The 17,094-nt window shown below is 69.2% G+C and overlaps 3 protein-coding genes across 5 annotated transcripts; all 3 read left to right on the top strand.

Annotated features, from left to right (window-relative positions):
- On the top strand, nt 1-3,839 carry LOC128901254 (tubulin alpha-1B chain). Its single transcript, XM_054183117.1, has 4 exons — nt 1-98; nt 1,456-1,678; nt 1,753-1,901; nt 2,633-3,839. The coding sequence occupies exons 1-4, from the start codon at nt 96-98 to the stop codon at nt 3,611-3,613; spliced, it is 1,356 nt and encodes a 451-aa protein (XP_054039092.1). The 5' UTR covers nt 1-95; the 3' UTR covers nt 3,614-3,839.
- Nucleotides 3,840-4,374: 535 nt separating this feature from the next.
- Nucleotides 4,375-10,510, top strand: LMBR1L (limb development membrane protein 1 like). Of its 2 annotated transcripts, XM_054183293.1 has the most exons (17): nt 4,375-4,543; nt 6,220-6,304; nt 6,601-6,637; nt 6,816-6,955; nt 7,057-7,160; nt 7,237-7,363; nt 7,483-7,551; nt 7,780-7,844; nt 7,988-8,063; nt 8,185-8,268; nt 8,504-8,580; nt 8,671-8,748; nt 8,844-8,917; nt 9,002-9,092; nt 9,387-9,453; nt 9,557-9,718; nt 9,808-10,510. In XM_054183293.1, the coding sequence occupies exons 1-17, from the start codon at nt 4,472-4,474 to the stop codon at nt 9,864-9,866; spliced, it is 1,467 nt and encodes a 488-aa protein (XP_054039268.1). In that variant the 5' UTR covers nt 4,375-4,471; the 3' UTR covers nt 9,867-10,510. The 2 variants fall into 2 exon arrangements, with proteins under 2 accessions (XP_054039268.1, XP_054039269.1); XM_054183294.1 differs by lacking the exons at nt 4,375-4,543; nt 6,601-6,637.
- A 1,467-nt stretch (nt 10,511-11,977) lies between these two features.
- On the top strand, nt 11,978-16,757 carry DHH (desert hedgehog signaling molecule). Of its 2 annotated transcripts, none has more exons than XM_054183323.1 (3): nt 11,978-12,746; nt 14,238-14,589; nt 15,252-16,757. In XM_054183323.1, exons 1-3 carry the CDS (start codon nt 12,435-12,437, stop codon nt 15,917-15,919), a joined length of 1,332 nt encoding a protein of 443 aa, XP_054039298.1. In that variant the 5' UTR covers nt 11,978-12,434; the 3' UTR covers nt 15,920-16,757. The 2 variants fall into 2 exon arrangements, with proteins under 2 accessions (XP_054039298.1, XP_054039299.1); XM_054183324.1 differs by having other exon boundaries at nt 14,328-14,589.
- The last annotated feature ends 337 nt before the right edge of the window (nt 16,758-17,094 follow it).

Raw genomic sequence — 17,094 nt, forward strand, 5'->3', positions numbered from 1 at the left:
CCCCGGCCGGTATATAGCGGGGCGCCCGGGGGTGGCGGTAGCCTGGTACTTGCGTCGATTCCTTGCTTGTCGGGACGAGTAACCGAGCCGCAGCCATGGTAAAGCGGGGGGGGGGATTGCAAAATGTTGGGGAGGCACCGGGAAACAGGGGTGGGAGTGGATGAAGGCTGGAGCTGGGGGGAGCGAGGGTTGGGGCTGGGGAGGGGAACGGGCAGGAGGGGAGGGGGAAAGGCTGGGAGAGGGGGAGACCCCTGGGACGGGGAGCGCGAACAGGGATTAGGGGGAGCGTACGGCAGAGCAGGGACTGGGGGGGGGGGGTAACGGGGAGGGATAGACCGGGGGGGGGGGGAGAGTGAGGGCGACAGGGCAGGGGCTAAAGGAGGATGGGGGGGACAGAGTGGGAGCTGGGGGGGCAGAGAGGGGCTGGGGGGGCCGACCTTGCCGGGGGAAGCACCACTCGGGGCGGGCAGCCCCTGGTCTCTGGTAGATTCCCCCCACCACCACCACCAAGGCGGGGGCGGGGCTGTCCCGCTTTTGGCGCCCAGCCCCCGACCGTTACCCTTCCCGCGCGCGGGAAGGCGCGGGGCGGGGGCAAACCCCCACCCGTTCGCAAGGGGCTCAGCCCCACCCCCTCGGCTCCACCCAAATCCAGCCCTGAACCCCCAACCTCACACCCCCCCCCCTCCTCCCCCCCCCCCCCCCCCCCGCCGTGGCGAGGGTAGAGGGTCCCTGCGGTCTGTCTGACACACCTTCCCCCCCCCCGCGTCCGACCCCCCTGGGGCTGATCCTGCTCCGTGGCTCCTCGCGGAACCCACATGGGCCATATCCCACGCCCCCCCCCAAAAATAAAACCCCCGGGTAGTGTCGTACCCCCCCCCCCGGGTGGGAGGAATGCGCAGGAGCAGGTGGTGCGGTGCAGGGTGCGGCCGGGAATGTGCTGGACCCCGGGGAAGGGGGGTGGGGGGGGGTGGATGGAGCAGAGGGACCCCCCCACCACCCCCACGCCGGAGGTGACGCCATCGTCCCTCCCCGGTGGTTTCGGGTCGGCTGGTGCAGTCGCGTCCCCGCCGCTGCGCCCTGCGCTTCCTCTTCCTCCTCCTGCGGCGCAGCCTCGCCCTCCCCGTGCTGCGGGGCGGGAAAATGTCCTCCCCGCGCGCCATTTGGAGGCAGATGGAGGGCTGATGGTACCCCCGGTACCCCCAGCGCTGTGCCAGACGGTGGCTCTGCTCTGTCCCCAAACATGTGTCACACACACAGACACACAGACACACACCCACACCCCCCAATCCTGGGGCAAGCTCGGCTCCCGGGCTGCCCCCACCCTGCTCAGCCGGAGGTTTGGGGCACTGAGTCGACAGTGGCCGGGCTGAGCCTGGCCACAACCAGTGTTAGGGTGGGGGCTGCTCCCAGCCTGACAACCCCCCCCCCCCCCCCAACCCTCCGTGTCCCCCGCAGCGCGAGTGCATCTCCATCCATGTGGGCCAAGCGGGCGTGCAGATCGGCAACGCCTGCTGGGAGCTGTACTGCCTGGAGCACGGCATCCAGCCCGACGGGCAGATGCCCAGCGACAAGACCATCGGCGGGGGGGATGACTCCTTCAACACCTTCTTCAGCGAGACGGGGGCCGGCAAGCACGTGCCGCGGGCCGTCTTTGTGGACCTGGAGCCCACGGTGATCGGTGAGCGCGGGGAGGGGGTGAGGTGGGTGGCGTGAACGGGATGCCGGGTGCTAACGTGCGCTCCCTCCCCGCAGATGAGGTGCGCACGGGGACGTACCGGCAGCTCTTCCACCCCGAGCAGCTGATCACGGGCAAGGAGGATGCGGCCAACAACTACGCCCGTGGGCACTACACCATCGGCAAGGAGATCATCGACCTGGTCCTCGACCGCATCCGCAAGCTGGTGGGTCCAGGCCCTGGGTGGGGCTGGTACCACCGCAGCCAGTGGAGAAAGGGGAACCCTCTGGTGGGACCTGGGCAGTAATGAGGAGCCGGGCTGTGCCTCCAGGCGCGTTTTAGGGTTCTTGGCACCCTGCAGCAGGTTGGGGCTCCCTGTGGGGAGTGAGCGGGGATCAGGATCAGTCCCCTCCCCTGGGCTGAACTCCCTTCCTCAAAACCCTGCAAGCCCAGAATGTGCCCCCCGAGGGTGGAGAGTGCCTGGGGGGAGGCTGGCTCCTTTCTGCCCTTGGGAAAACCTTATTTCATCCGTTTTCTAGGGTCACGTGAGGTTTCTCCTAGATCTGGACTGTGATCCTTCTTGACTAGCTGCTTAAGAGCAGCTGTGCCAAGGGTTTAACTCTTGCTGGGGCAGCTGGTGTGGATTCCCTCTTCCCCTGATGCATGGGTCACGCTGCGTGCAGGCACTTGCAAGAGCTGGCTCCTGGGCAGGATGGAACCAAGTGTCCCCCAATCCCTGCGGGAAGGTGCCCCTTCCTCCGAGGGCTGGTTGTGGCGATGCACAGGGCGCTATGGCTGGAAACAGCTGGAGCACCTGGGCAGATGCCTGTCCCTGCCTGTGTCCCTGAGACAAGAGTCCCCAAAGGCCTGAGATCTTGGGGTGAATATTTGCTGCCCTGGGCAAGTCGGTAGCAGATTAATGACAGATCGGTCTTGTTTTCTCTTCCTTTCTTCCAGGCTGACCAGTGCACGGGGCTGCAGGGCTTCCTGGTCTTCCACAGCTTCGGGGGCGGCACCGGCTCTGGCTTCACCTCCCTGCTCATGGAGCGCCTCTCTGTCGACTATGGCAAGAAGTCCAAGCTGGAGTTCTCCATCTACCCGGCCCCACAGGTCTCCACGGCCGTGGTGGAGCCCTACAACTCCATCCTCACCACCCACACTACCCTGGAGCACTCCGACTGCGCCTTCATGGTGGACAACGAGGCCATCTACGACATCTGCCGCCGCAACCTGGACATCGAGAGGCCCACCTACACCAACCTCAACCGCCTCATCAGCCAGATCGTGTCCTCCATCACGGCCTCCCTGCGCTTCGATGGGGCCCTGAATGTCGACCTGACGGAGTTCCAGACCAACCTGGTGCCGTACCCCCGCATCCACTTCCCACTGGCCACCTATGCCCCCGTCATCTCGGCTGAGAAGGCTTACCACGAGCAGCTCTCGGTGGCCGAGATCACCAACGCCTGCTTTGAGCCGGCCAACCAGATGGTGAAGTGCGACCCGCGGCATGGCAAGTACATGGCGTGCTGCCTGCTGTACCGCGGGGACGTGGTGCCCAAGGATGTCAACGCTGCCATCGCCACCATCAAAACCAAACGTAGCATCCAGTTCGTGGACTGGTGCCCCACAGGTTTCAAGGTGGGCATCAACTACCAGCCGCCCACGGTGGTGCCCGGGGGGGACCTGGCCAAGGTGCAGCGCGCTGTGTGCATGCTGAGCAACACCACGGCCATTGCCGAGGCCTGGGCCCGCCTGGACCACAAGTTTGACCTGATGTATGCCAAGCGGGCGTTCGTGCACTGGTACGTGGGGGAGGGCATGGAGGAGGGGGAGTTCTCGGAGGCCCGGGAGGACATGGCTGCCCTGGAGAAGGATTACGAGGAGGTGGGGGTGGATTCAGTGGAAGGGGAGGGAGAGGAGGAAGGGGAGGAATACTAAATGCCGGGTTCCTTCTGTCGCTGTAGCATGTCCACAAAATGTCTGCTTCAAACACTTCAGCTTTCTTGTGCACTGGGTGGGTTCAGCCTCGTGGGCCCGGCTGGAGGGACGCACTGCTCTGCCTGGGCTCGTGCTCTCTGGTGTGATCTCGTCGGTTTTCCATGTGTCTGTAACATGTCTGTGAATAAAAGGCTTTAAGAGAAACGGCCGCTGTGTCGGATACAAACCCTCTGTGTCTGAGTCTGCAGCTCCCCAGGGCCGCCTGGCCCCGTCCCGTGGGAACAGAGTGTCCCCATTGTCTGTGCCCAGTGAGATGGCAGCGCTCCTGCCTGGAGCTGGCTCTGGCCAGCCCTTCTCTTCCCTCGGGGCTACGGGTTGGCAGGCTCTGCCAGGCCCCCTCTGGGTGATGCTACTCCGTGGGGCCCGAGAGCCTGGGGTGGGGTGGGGGGACGGTGCCCCCAGCTCTGGGGCAGCCTGTCCCTGGTTCCCCCCGCCGGGGATTAACCCGCCGGGGGATTAGCCCCGTCCGAGCGCCCGATCCCGGCTCCCGCCCCGGGGAGGGGGGGTGTGGGGGGGGGACTGCCCCTGGGGGAGCGGCGGGCGGGAGCGCGGCCGCGCCCTCAGCCTATCAGCGCGCCCCGCGCTGCTATCGACCAATGAGCGGCGCCTCATTCACATCCCGCGGCCAATGGGAAGGAGGAGGCCGGGCCCGTTCAGGCCGGTGGGGCACGGATACATTGTAGCGAGGCTCGGACGGGAGGGGAGGGGCGGGGCGGGACGGGCTCGGCGCTTTCCCCGCGGTCCCGGCCCGGTTGTACCGGCCCCGCTCGGCCCCGGCCCGGCCATGCTGGGCGCAGCATGGCCCCAGCGGAGCAGGACGCGCTGGCCGCACGGGAGCAGCTCTTTCACGAGCGGGTCCGCGAGTGCATCGTGAGTGGCGGGGGCCCGCGGGAAGGTGCGGCGGGCGGGGGAAGGGGCCCGGCGTGGCGGCGGGGGAGTCGCGGGTGAGGGGCTGGGAGCCCTCAGCCCGCCGGGAGGTGGGGGGTTGCCCCGGCGCCCGGCCGCCGCTGTGCCCCACGCCCGGCCCTTATCGGTGGCAGAGCCGGGGCGGGCTGCCGTGAGCCCCGCAGATAGCGGCGTCCCGGGGCTGTGCTGAGCCGTGCTGCGCTCCGGGAGCGACCCCTCCGCCCGGTCCGGCCCCGCTTCTGCCCAGCCCCTGCGCCATTGCGTCTGCCCCCCGCGGCACTGGGGTCCTGCCGTGCCCCGGGGCCGGGCTCTGCCTGCCCCACTGGCCACCCCCTGGGCGAGCGGGAGGGCTGCGGGTGCTGGGGTGCGGTGGTGTCGGAGCCAGGCCGGGCTCCTGGCTTTGTCCCCGTCCCCATGCCTGCAGCTCTTCCCAGGGTGCTCGGTGTCAGCGGGAAGGGGTCCTTTAAAGCCCCCCCAGACTGTGGGCACCACGGAGGCAGGTGGCTGGGTCTGCTCCTCCGGTCCTGCTCTGCTGGCCAGGGCACCCGCTGCTGTGGGCTCAGGGATGGGGGTGACCTGGGTGTCCTGGTCCTGGCATCTCCCAAGCGATGCCGTGTGTGGGGTGGCCAAGTGGGCTGTGACCGGCAGTGCCCGGGCCATCTTGCCGGAGCCCAATTCAATGCTGCAGGGAGGAGCTGGTGTGTGGACGCCGGCATCTCTACCCTGGAGCTTCCCAGTCCCCTGCCCTGACCCTTCCCAGGGAGCTGTGTCTTGCCATGGAGCTCCTGGCTCCGCACGTCCAGTGTGGAGCTCGCTCGCCCTGACTTCGCTGAGCGCAGGAAGTGTTGGGGATCCCCCAACCAGGCAGAGCTTTGGGCTGTGGGGTACAGCCCGCGGCAGGAGGGGACCTGCGGCCTGAGACCCTTCCCTGGGTGGAAGCAGGAGAAGGAGGACATGTTTGGCACTGCTGCTCTGGGAGTCCTGAGCTGGGCTGGTTCCTGGGGCTCCCTGCCACCCCACCAGGCAGATCCCGGGGACCCCCCGCCAGCCGAGCCCCCCAAGCCAGGCAGGAGGGAGGTGCTGTGGCTGCTTCAGTCCGCCTGTGCCAAGGTGGCGGGTTCAGGCGACCTTTCCCCGTCCTGCCGCGTACCCAGCGGGATGAAAGGTCACCACGTTCCTCGAACATCGCCTGCTCCGTCCAGACCTCAGCATACTGGCAGGGGTGGGAGAGACGGCACAGATGGCCTTGGCGCCCGGCTCAAGGCTGTTCCCGTGGCTCTGCTGGGTGCTGGTGCCAGCAGAGAGAGGGCTGCAGGGTTGGGCGATGCGAGGGCATCCCATGGGGTCCGACTTCCAGGTGTCTGCCAGCACAGGCTGACCCGGAGCTGCTGGGTGGGCTCTCCCGGTGGTGTCAGAGCCCCCTGGCCCGCAAGCTGTGGCAGTTTGCGGTCACCCATGGGTGAGCCCTGGACAGGACACGGACAAGGCTGAGCACACATGTGGGGTGTAACCAGGGCTAGGAGTGGAAAAACAAATAGGGTGGAGCTGACGGGCCCTGGGGCTGGTGGCATCGCATCGCTGGGGGTGGGAGCGCTGCCCTCTGGGGCCTGCTTGTGCTGCCCTCCCTCCTCTGCCTGCAGATCTGCGCCCTGCTCTTCGCCAGCCTCTACATCCTCTGCCACTTCATCATAACCCACTTCAAGAAGCACACGGATTTCACAGCAGGTAGGAGGGCAGGAGCTGCCGGAGCCGGGCAGCCGTTGGCAGCCGCGTTCCTCCTCCCTGGAGCTTGTTTCAGCCTCCCCCAGGAACCCCGGTCCCGCTGTAGGCCAGGTTGCTGTGGCATCAGTCGCTGCGGGGCACCTCCCCAGCTGCCACGGGAGGGGAGCAGAGCCCAAGTCCTCCGGGAGGGTTTGTGAAGCATTTGGAGCAGGGGGAGGTTTGGGAGCAGGCAGAGAGCGATGCTCTGGGCAGCCCTGCCTCCCCCAGCCCCAGCAGTTTGGGTTTTCACCCCCCCGCAGTGCATGATGACGAGGATGCTGCTGTCAACAGGATTGCGTAAGTTCCTGCCCATCCCGCTCCCTGTCTGTGGGACGCTCGGCCGCTTCCTCTCCCTGCCTGGCCAGGACACTGGGTCCCCCCAGCCTGCGGGGGCCGGTGCCCCTTGGGGGCCGCCAGCCGGGCTGTGACACCTGCGGGGGCCCGGACCCAGAGCTGACCCTCGTCCCTCCCACAGGCTGGGGCTGTGCACCTTCACCCTGGCCGTGGCACTGGGTGCCGTCCTCCTGCTGCCCTTCTCCATCATCAGCAACGAGGTGCTGCTCTCCTTCCCCCAGAACTACTACATCCAGTGGCTGAACGGGTCCCTCATCCACGGTGGGTGCACGGGGCAGCCCCAGGGTGCCCCAAGAGCTGTGGGTCAGGATTTCCCTGCCCCCCACCCCGGGAGCTCACCCCAACTGTCCCCCCCCCTCCAGGCCTCTGGAACTTGGTCTTCCTCTTCTCCAATCTGTCACTCGTCTTCCTCATGCCCTTCGCCTACTTCTTCACCGAGTCAGAGGGCTTTGCAGGATCCAAGAAGGTAGGTGGCCCTGCAGGTGTGTCCCCCCTGCTCTGTCCCCCCTGTGCCTGGCTCCCTGCTAACCCTGCTTCCGCAGGGCATCATGGCCAGGGTGTATGAGACATCGGTGGTGCTGCTGCTGCTGACGCTGCTGGTGCTGGGCATGGTCTGGGTGGCCTCCGCCATCGTTGGCAACGACGCAGCCAGCCGCCAGTCGCTCTACGGTAGGCGCCGACGGGGTGCGCTGGGGCTCTCCCAGCTCTGCCAGGGCAGGATCAGGCCCTGGTGCTGAAGGGGAGAAGGGATGCCCGGTGCCTCTGGCCTGACCCTGCCATCTCTGCAGACCTCTGGGAATACTACCTGCCCTACCTCTACTCCTGCATCTCGCTCTTCGGCGTGCTGCTGCTGCTGCGTGAGTCGTGGGACGTTCCCCCGTGGTGCCCTGGCCCATCCTGCGCTGGGTGTGGGTCCCCTGGGGTGCCCGTCTGGGAGTAGGGACTGCTCCCGGCAAGTTGTTCCAGGGCCCAGAGGGGTCGCTTTGCAGGGCTGAGCCCCCAGTCCCTATCCAGGACCCTTCTTGGGGTGCGGGGAGGGGTAGGATGCTGGGACACCCCCTGCTCAGCCTCCCCTCCCGCTGCAGTGTGCACCCCCTTCGGCCTCTCCACCATGTTCACCGTCACGGGGAAGCTGCTGGTGAAACCCCGGGTAAGGCGTCCCCCCTGATCCCGCTGCCCCAGCCTGGGGACTTGCTGTCCCCAAGGCTGCCTGGTCTTCCATCCCAGGCATGGGGGTGCCAGTCACACCCTCCGCCCCCACCGGCTTCTCACGGTTTCCTTGCCCATCCCCAGCTCCTGGAAGACCTGGACGAGCAGTTGAGCTGCACAAGGCTTGAGGAAGCCGCTGTGTCCCGCCGGATCTCCTCTGGTGGGTGTGCGGCACGGCCGCTGGCCAGGAGGGGGGTCTCAGGGCAGACCGAGGACCCCTCCGCCCCACCACATGGGAGTCCTCAGCCCCCACGAGCCCCTTGGCATCTCCTCCCTGGCAGGCAAAGCTTCCTGCTGGCTGAACTTGAACGTGGAGCTGCTACGGGAGCAGTTCTTCACCATCCGGAGCAAGAGGCGGAAGCTGGGTAAGGAGCCCCGGGGGGGGGGCAAGCCCAGGACGCCTGGGTTCTCTCCAGCTTGGCACTGGGAGCACTGGTTCCCTGGGAACCTGTGCCCCATAGAGGGAGGGTGGGTGTGAAATGGGGTGGGGCTGTAACCCTCTGTCCTGGCACCTAAGGGCTCCCCCCCCCACAATCTCCCGCCCTGGGGTGGGGGCTTGTGCTCCCCTCTTAACCAGGGATGTTCCCCCCCTCCCCGCAGAGCTGCGGCACCGAGCGTCGCCCTGGCAGAGGAACCTGGGCTACCCACTGGCCATGCTGGGCCTCCTGGCACTGACGGTGAGTGGTGTCCCTCGGTCCCCAGGGGAACTGGGGCTCGTTCCCACGTCCCAGCCCAAGCTGCCCTCGCTCCCTCCCTGCTCCTCCCAGGGTATCTCCGTGCTCATCGTCTGCTTCCACGTCCTGGAGCTGCTGCTGGATGATGCTGCGATGCCACGGGGCATCCAGGTACTCAGGCGGGGGGACAAGGGACAGTGAGGAGTTGTGTCCCACGCTGGCTCAGGGACCGCTCCTCCCCAACGTGCCTCCTCCTCTCCCGGCAGGATGCGTCCCTGGGCCAGGTCTCCTTCTCCATCTTTGGTTCCTTCGGAGCCGCCCTGCAGGTCGTCCTCATCTTGTATCCTTCAGGCGGGCACTCGTTGTCCCCAGCGCTGTCCCCAGTGATGTCCCACCTCGTTCTCCTCCTTAATGCCCCTCACAGCTACCTGATGGTCTCCTCTGTGGTGGGCTTCTACAGCTCCCCCCTCTTCACCCGGCTGCTCCCTGAGCGGCAGGACACCCCCCTCACCAAGGTGGGAGCACTGGGCTGGAGCTGGGGGGGCTCCTGGGCCCCCTGTGGGTCCGGTCCCCACAGTGTGCACTCGTGTGTCCCTGTGGACTGTGCGGTGTCCCCATACGAGGGCACCATGTGTCCCCCCGCCTCCAGCGCAGCCCCAGGTGGGGGCAGGGGCCTGGTTGGGGGCGGGGGGGGTGGTGGTGTCTCTGGCACCAGGGAACCCCTCCCCCAGCCTGGGACCTGGACCAGGCCCTGTGGCAGTGCTGCTCCCCGCCCCCGCCTCCAGCAATGCTCCTTCCTCCCCCCCCAGATCATCGGGAACTGCGTCTCTTTGCTGGTGCTCAGCTCGGCCCTGCCCGTCTTCTCCAGGACACTGGGTGAGGCCCCGGGGGGGGGGGCAGGGTGACCCCGGGGACAGGGGTGTCCCCAGGACTGGGGTGTCCTGACCAGCCCCCCTCCCCCCCCCCCACACACACACAGGGATCACCCGTTTCGACCTCCTGGGGGACTTTGGCCGCTTCAACTGGCTGGGGAACTTCTACATTGTCTTCCTCTACAACATGGGCTTCGCAGGGCTCACCACCCTCTGCCTGGTGAAGAAGGTCTCCTGGGCCGTCCAGGCCGAGCTCATCCGCGCCTTCGGTGAGGACGGGGACGTGGGGACAGGCGCGAGGGGTGATGGGGGAGGGGAGTGTCCCTGTCCTTGGCTCTCACGCTCTCCCTCTACCCAGGTCTGCACAAGCTGCCACTGCCCGTGACCCGCTCCCGGCCCCCCGGCAAGCCCAGCTAGGGGATAGGGACGTGTGTCCCCCGGCCACCACAGTGGCCCACAGGACGACCACGGTGGCCCACAGGACGGCCACCAGCCACGGATCAGACCCTGATGGCACCTGGTGCTTCAGGGATGTCGGAGCACCCCACCCATGGGGGGGGCTTGCCACCCCCTGCTCTGTCTCAGCCTGTCGCGCTACAGAGCCTTGGCCTTGAGTCGTGTCCCCGTCACAGCCCCCCCCCGGGGCGGGGGCTTCCCCAGGGGCTGCGCTGGCTGCAGCCCCCCCGCCTTGTTTACGTTCCTGTTTACGGCCAGGCTCCCCCTCGCCCCCCCCTGCCCCCGGTGCTGCTCCCTGGGGTGCAGTTGGGTTTTAAATGTCCCCCCACTGCAGGGACTGTCATGACACTACGGGGGGGGCCCTTTGTCCCCTTGCCCAGTCACTCCACACCCTGTCCCCATGTCACCCTGGGGCTGCTGGAGGACACTGGTTGCCCACTGCTCCAAGGCCTTTGGTGTCCCCAAGGGAGGAACAGGGGCTGGAGGGTCCCAGGCCACTGGGGATGAGCCCTGGCTCCCTGGAAGCTTGGTGTGATGAGTCTGTCAGGTCTCTGTTACCACGGAACTTGTTTGGAGCAATAAACAATCTCTTTTTATATATAAAATACCTGAATTAGGGAGGTTTTATTCCCCTTGAGGGCAGGGTCGAGCTTGGGGGGGCAGGGGGGGCTCCCTGCCTGTGGGGTTCTCAATCCTGCCCCTCCCCACCCGCTCTCCCTGGGGACCATAATTAACCCTCTTCCTGGCTGGGGCTAATGAGCCCCTTCCAGGAAGGGCCGAAGGTGAGGGCAGCTCCCTGCCTGCTGCCCAGGGCTGCGGGACCCCGGGGGTGGCGGGGGGCACTGGGCTGTTTTGGGGTGAGGGGGGTGGGGGGTGAGGTGCCCCCAGCAAGGGGCATGGCGGAGGGGTGGGGTGTCCAGCTCCTGGGGAGAGGGGGGGGTCGTGCGGACAGAGCGGAAACTGCCCCAGGAACCAGCCCCCCACCCATCCTGCCCCGGCTGGGGCCGAGCCAGGCTGCCCCCCCTCCCCCCCCCCCCGCCATGGCGGGGGTGGGGGGCCCGGGCCCCCCCTCACACCCCACACCCCCCCATCGGCCGGGGCCGAGCAGGAAGCGCAGGAAACCTGGTTTATATTGCAGGAAATGAGGCCATCGGTGCCCGCGATTTCCCTGTGACCTGCTCCCCTCCCAGTCACCCCGGGCTGGCACCGGGGCTGGGGGGGAGGGGGAGGCCGCGGGGGGCCGGCCCCCAACCCTCCGCTGCCTCCTGCCCTCGCCGGGACCTTCGTCACCCTTGGGTGCTTCGCCGGGGACTCCGGGGGTGCTGGCGGGGGGGGGGGGGAAGGCCCCAGCCCGGGGGGAGCCCGGTCCCCGGGGTTGCCCTGTTCCTAGAGGTGTCCCTGTCCCGGCGGGAGCCCGGTCCCAGCCCCGGGGATGTCTCGTTCCCTGGCGGAGGCCGGTGGCGGGGGTGTCCCGGTCCCGGGGCGCGGAGGGGCCGTCCAGGGCAGGGCAGCGCGGCGGGGCCCCGGCGGGGGCGGCCCCGGGGGATGTGGCCGCCGCTGCCGCCGCTGCCGGGGGCCGGGTCCGAGGCGGGGCTGCCCAGTGCCGGAGCCGAGCGGCCGCAGGTGGGGGTAGCCCGGCCGGGGCGGCTGCGGGCAGCGCACGGTGCCGGCCGGCACCCAGGGGAGCCGGTAACGGGGGCTGGGCCAGGAGCGGGTACCGGTACGGGGGATCGGACCGAACAGGGGGGACTGGGGTAGTGCCAGGTAGCGTGTCCCGGGAGCGGGGCTGTGCCAGGGGAGGGAGCAGGTGCCGGTACCGGCGGCATTAGGATAACGGGTGTCCCCGGTGCCAGGGGCTGCGATAGGAGAAGAGAGAACGGAGCCGGCGCCAGGAGAGGGGGTCCCCGGTCCCGAGAGGCGGTGACAGGAGAAGGGAGAGGTCCCGAGACTAGAAGCGCGGTGTTAGGACCAGGATAAAGGAGGTCCCGGTACCGGAGAGCGGTGCGGGAGCCGGTACCGGAGCTCAGGGTTCAGAGGGGAGCGGGGAGCGGGGGGCGGTATAGGGGCGCGGGGTCAGGAGCGGGGACAGGTCCCGGTGCCGGTCCCGGGGCAGCGTCAGGAGGCGGGTGCCCGGTGCCGGTACGCAGCGGTAGCAGGGCTTTCCCTGAGGCTCGGGCTGGGTCGGGGAGTCCCTGGGGCCGGGTCGCAGCGGCAGGCGAGGGGGTGCCGGGCCCGTGGGAGCGGAGCCGGCGGCGGGGGGGGCAGTCCCGGTGCCCGGGCACCGCGCTCCGAGTGGGTGGCGGCACCGACGGGAGGGCGGGGGGAGGGGGTCAGTCGTCTCGGGCAGCCACGGATCCCGCAGCGGCGACGGGGCCGTGGGTGTGAGAAGGAAACGGCGCCGACCCGCCCCTGGCACCACGACCCTCTAAAAGCCCCGGGACCGCCGCCCCGGGACCATGCCCGCCCCGGCCGCCCGTGCCCCCGGCGACTGAGCGGGGCCCGCGGAGGTAGCGGGGCCCGGTGGCCGGGATGCCCCGGCGGAGCCCGCTCGCCCTCGGCCTGCTCGGCCTCGCCGCCTGCCTGCTGGCCGCGCCGGTGCTGGGTTGCGGCCCGGGCCGGGGTCCGGTGGGGCGGCGGCGGTTGGGGCGGCGGCAGCTCTCTCCGCTGCTCTACAAGCAGTTCGTGCCCAACGTGCCCGAGCAGACGCTGGGGGCGAGCGGGAAGGCGGAGGGCAAAGTCCTGCGGGGCTCGGAGCGCTTCAGGGACCTGGTGCCCAACTACAACCCCGACATCATCTTCAAGGACGAGGAGAACACGGGGGCGGACCGGCTCATGACCGAGGTGGGGGCTGCGCCCGGCCCGGCCCGGTCTCGCTCCCGGGGGTGCGGGGACGCGGGGGGCGGCGGGGTGGGAGGAGGGAGGGGGCGGGGGGGGGCGGGCGGGAGCTCAGCGACCCTCCCCGGGGGGCACGGACTCTCCCCGGGGCGCACGGACCTTTCCCGGGCGGCACCGACCCTCCCCGGGCGCACGGAGCCTCCCGAGTGCAGGGTCTCCCCCAGACCGCACGGTGCCTCGCCCCGGTCGCCGTCTCCGTTCCCCGTCCCTTGACGGCGGCGCGGCAGCACCGGGGCCCCGGGACGGGGCGGTCACGCCGCGTTGGGCATTAAGGACCGACCGTCGGGGATTAACAGGACGGAGACGGCCCAGGGTCCGGTCGCCCCACCGGGGGCACGAGGTACCGGCGGTTCCGCTCCCCAGCGCCCCCGCGCCCCGGCCCCGCGGCGGTGCCGGCGGGGCGGGTCACCGGGGAAGGGGCGGCCTCGGCCCCGTCTTCCGGGAGGGATCCGGGGCGGCGGGAACACGGGCTGCGCCGCGCCCCGCCGGGATGCTCGCTGTTGTCATGGCGAGGGGCGGCTCCGTGGTCGCCATGGCGACGGGGGATGCTGCGAGTGGTCCAGGCGGCGCCGGCGGCTCCCGCGGGCCGGGGGCGGCGGGGGGGCGGCGGGGCCGGGGCGGCCGGTCCCGGCGGGGCCGCGGGCACGGAGCCGGCCCGGGGTGCGGGCGGCTGAAAGGGCCCTTTGTGGCCGTGCCGGCATTCCCGGGGCCTGAGGTCAGCGCCGGGCTGGAAGGCGCCTATTGTCGCCGGGCCGGGCCGGGCCGGGCCGGGCGCATTCCTACCCCCCCGCCGCTGCTGCCCCCCCGGCCCCGCGCTCCCGGGAGCGGCTTTGTTGCACGGGGGAGCCGGGGGCACCGGGGTGCGGAGGGACGCTGCGACTTCACCGGCTACTGGGGGGCAAGGAGGGAAGCTCCGGTCCCTGCACCCCACATCGGCTCTGCCACTGCTGATGGGGAGAGGCAGCCCGGAGCCGCCCGGGACCCCCCACCATCGCCCTCGGCTCTGGGCACTGGAGCCCTGATCCCCCGGTGCTGCCCCCCGGGCCCTGCTCCCCACCCTGCCCTGCTGACCCCCCCCCCCAGTGCTGCTCCAGGACTCGGGTCTAGTTCAGGGTCAGCTGCGCCCCCGGCTCCGCCCCCCCCGCCCCCTCTGCCCCCCCCCCACGTTAATCAGTCATGGCCGTGGCCGCGGGGAAGGTGACACAGTCCCGAACCCTGCCCGTTCCGCCCGGCTGCCGTGCTGGGGAGCGACTCCACCACGGGACCCCGGGGCATGTTAACATTCAACCTGGGCCCACCCGGGGGGCGCAGCTTGGCCATGGTGCTCTCTGCGCCTGGGGGACACACACCCTGTCTGCCCCCCACCAGCAGCCCCTTCGGGCTCCCACGAAGCCCCATGAAGGCCCGGTGTCTGTCTGTCTGTCCGTCTGCGTGCAGGAGCCCCCAGTGAGGGGACTGGGTGCTATGGCGGGGCTGGGTGTGACGCCGGTGCTGGTCGTCCCCCCGTCCCCGTCCCCCCCCCCCCAGCGCTGCAAAGAGCGGGTGAACTCGCTAGCCATCGCGGTGATGAACATGTGGCCGGGGGTGAAGCTGCGGGTGACGGAGGGCTGGGACGAGGATGGGCACCACCTCCCCGACTCACTGCACTACGAGGGCCGGGCGCTGGACATCACCACCTCCGACCGCGACCGCCACAAGTACGGCATGCTGGCGCGCCTGGCCGTGGAGGCCGGCTTCGACTGGGTCTACTATGAATCCAAGGCGCACATCCACGTCTCCGTCAAAGCAGGTACCACGCGACGGGGGTGGCTGCTGCTGGGATGGGGGGGGCTGCCGTCCCCGTAAGCATCCCAGCCGGTGGCTCCGCAGCCCACTCTGCTCCCCCTTAAGGTCCCGGATCCATGTGGGATGCAGCCCTGCTCTGGCTGGTGTCCGTCCCCGGCAGATTCAGCCTTGTGTCTGGCCCCAGCCCAGCTCCCCCCCCAGCCTTTCCGGCCACCAGATTGGCAAAAAAACACACTTCCTCCCCCAAATTTTGCCTGCCTTGTGCTTCAGCTCCTGTGCCGGGCACAGTGAGGGTTGTTGAACTGGTCCGGGCAGACACAGCCCAGTCCGCGGCCCCCAGCCCCGCGGCTGCTCCGGCCAGCAGCCCCTGTCCGGCCCAGAAGTGACAATCGACAGAAAATGAAAGTGGCCATAAATGTCACCGTCCCCAGCCCCAAACAAAGGGCGTCAGTGCAGGGTGGACAAAGGGACCCTGCAGCGCCCGGCCTCCCCGGGAGCAATGTGCAGGAACTAGGGGGGGCTTCAGAAAATACCCGCTTTGTTCTGGGGGTGGTTTGGGAGCCCAGGGGGGGTGGCTTCACTCAGGGTGGTTTCCCCTCTGGAGGTGGTGGCTGGTGGAGGTGACTGACGGGGACAGGGGACCCACAGCTTTCTCCATCCACCCAGATAACTCGCTGGCCATCCGCACCGGTGGCTGCTTCCCCGGCCATGCCACCGTGACGCTGCAGAGTGGCGAGCGCCGGGGTCTGGCCGACCTGCGCCGGGGCGACTGGGTGCTGGGTGCGGAGCCGGGCGGGCGCCTGGTGCCCACCGAGGTGCTGCTCTTCCTCGACCGCAACCTGGGCCAACGTGCCTCCTTTGTGGCCATTGAGACGGCCAGCCCGGCACGCCGCCTGCTCCTCACCCCGTCCCACCTGGTCTTCGCGGCCCGTGGGGCGGCCAACGGCACCGCCACCTTCCTGCCCGTCTTCGCCCACCGCGTGCGACCGGGCGACGCGGTGCTGGCCCACGGGGCCGGCGGGCAGGGGCTGCGCCCCGCGAGGGTGCTGCGAGTTTCGCGGGAGGACGGCGTGGGGGTCTTCGCCCCTCTCACCTCCCACGGGACCCTGCTGGTCAACGGGGTGCTGGCATCCTGCTATGCCGTCCTGGAGAGCCACCGCTGGGCCCACCGTGCCTTCGCCCCTCTCCGCCTCTTCCATGGGCTCCTCTCGCTGCTGCCCGCCCGCACCGAGGCGGGCAATGGGACGGCGCTGGAGGCGGGCATGCACTGGTACTCCCGCCTGCTCTACCAGCTGGCCGGGCGCGTGCTGGGCCAGGAGGTCCTGCAGGTGTAGGAGTCCCTGGCCCGCCCCAAGTCACCGCACTGCAGACAATGCCACACACTGGAAGCTGGGGGCTCCGGCCCTGGGGCCCCCTTGGACCAGCAGGTGCTGGGGAGGAGGGTCGGCAGCACCCCCAGCCCTGTGGGGAGGTCGGGGCGTCTCTCTGCTCAGCGCTGCCCGGGGACGCAGGGTGGTGGGGACAGGGTCCCTGGGTGGGGGTGTGGTGGGGTGGTCCAGGGACTCGGACTCAGCTCCTCCCGTGTCCCAGAGCCCCCCCGCAGTACTGCTGGGTGCCTGGCCGGACTCCCAGGCCCTGGACCCCCAGGCCCTGGACCCCCCTGCGCTCCCTCTGTATTTATTGCTTTATTAACCGCCGGGGCTGAGGCCAGGGTCGCTCCCTGTCGAGCCCAGGCTGGGGCATCACCGGCCTCTGCCCCAGGGCCAAATCCCACCCGGGGGATGCCGAATCACTCCAACACCAAGTACCTGGCAGCAGTTCCTGCCTGTCCCCCAGCTCTGGGTCTGTCCCCCCCATCACCTGTGCTGTCACTAGCCCCATCCCCGTGCAGCTCAGTGCCGCGGGGCAGCTGGACGGGGTGTCTGCCACGGGCATGGGCACCCTGTGCCGGGCCTGGCTCTAACCGCGCTAACCGCTAACCTGCCCTGCTTGAGAGTTTTATTTTTCTATTTATAAAGGGTAATATAAATGTCCCCCCGCGCCCACCTGCCCTGGCAGCGGGGCCTGCCCCACAGGGCAAGGGGCCGGTCTGCTTTTAACCACTTCTGTTTAAAAAAAAAAAAGAAAGAAATACTACTATTTAATTGTTTGGATAAATAAAGAGACTTTATGGCCCTGGTGGAACTATGAGAGGGTCTGCGCAAGGCCGGGCCACGGTGGGGGGCGAGGGGGCTGGCGTCAGGCATCCCTGGGGAGAAGGGTCATCCCTGGGGGGGCTGGCTGTCCCTGGGGCTGGGGGTCTCTGGGGCCAGGATGGGGCATCTCGGAGGGGGGGCTGGGGGTCCCTGGAGCTGGGCATCCCGGGGGGGCTGGGGGGTCTCTGGGGCCAGGATGGGGCATCTCAGAGGGGGGCTGGGGGTCCCTGAGGCTGGGGCCGGGCATCCTGGGGGAGGCTGGGGGGTCTCTGGGGCCGGGATGGGGCATCTCGGAGGAGGACTGGGGGTCCCTG

Source organism: Rissa tridactyla, chromosome 24, assembly GCF_028500815.1.
Source record: "Rissa tridactyla isolate bRisTri1 chromosome 24, bRisTri1.patW.cur.20221130, whole genome shotgun sequence".
Classification (NCBI taxonomy): Eukaryota; Metazoa; Chordata; class Aves; order Charadriiformes; family Laridae; genus Rissa; species Rissa tridactyla.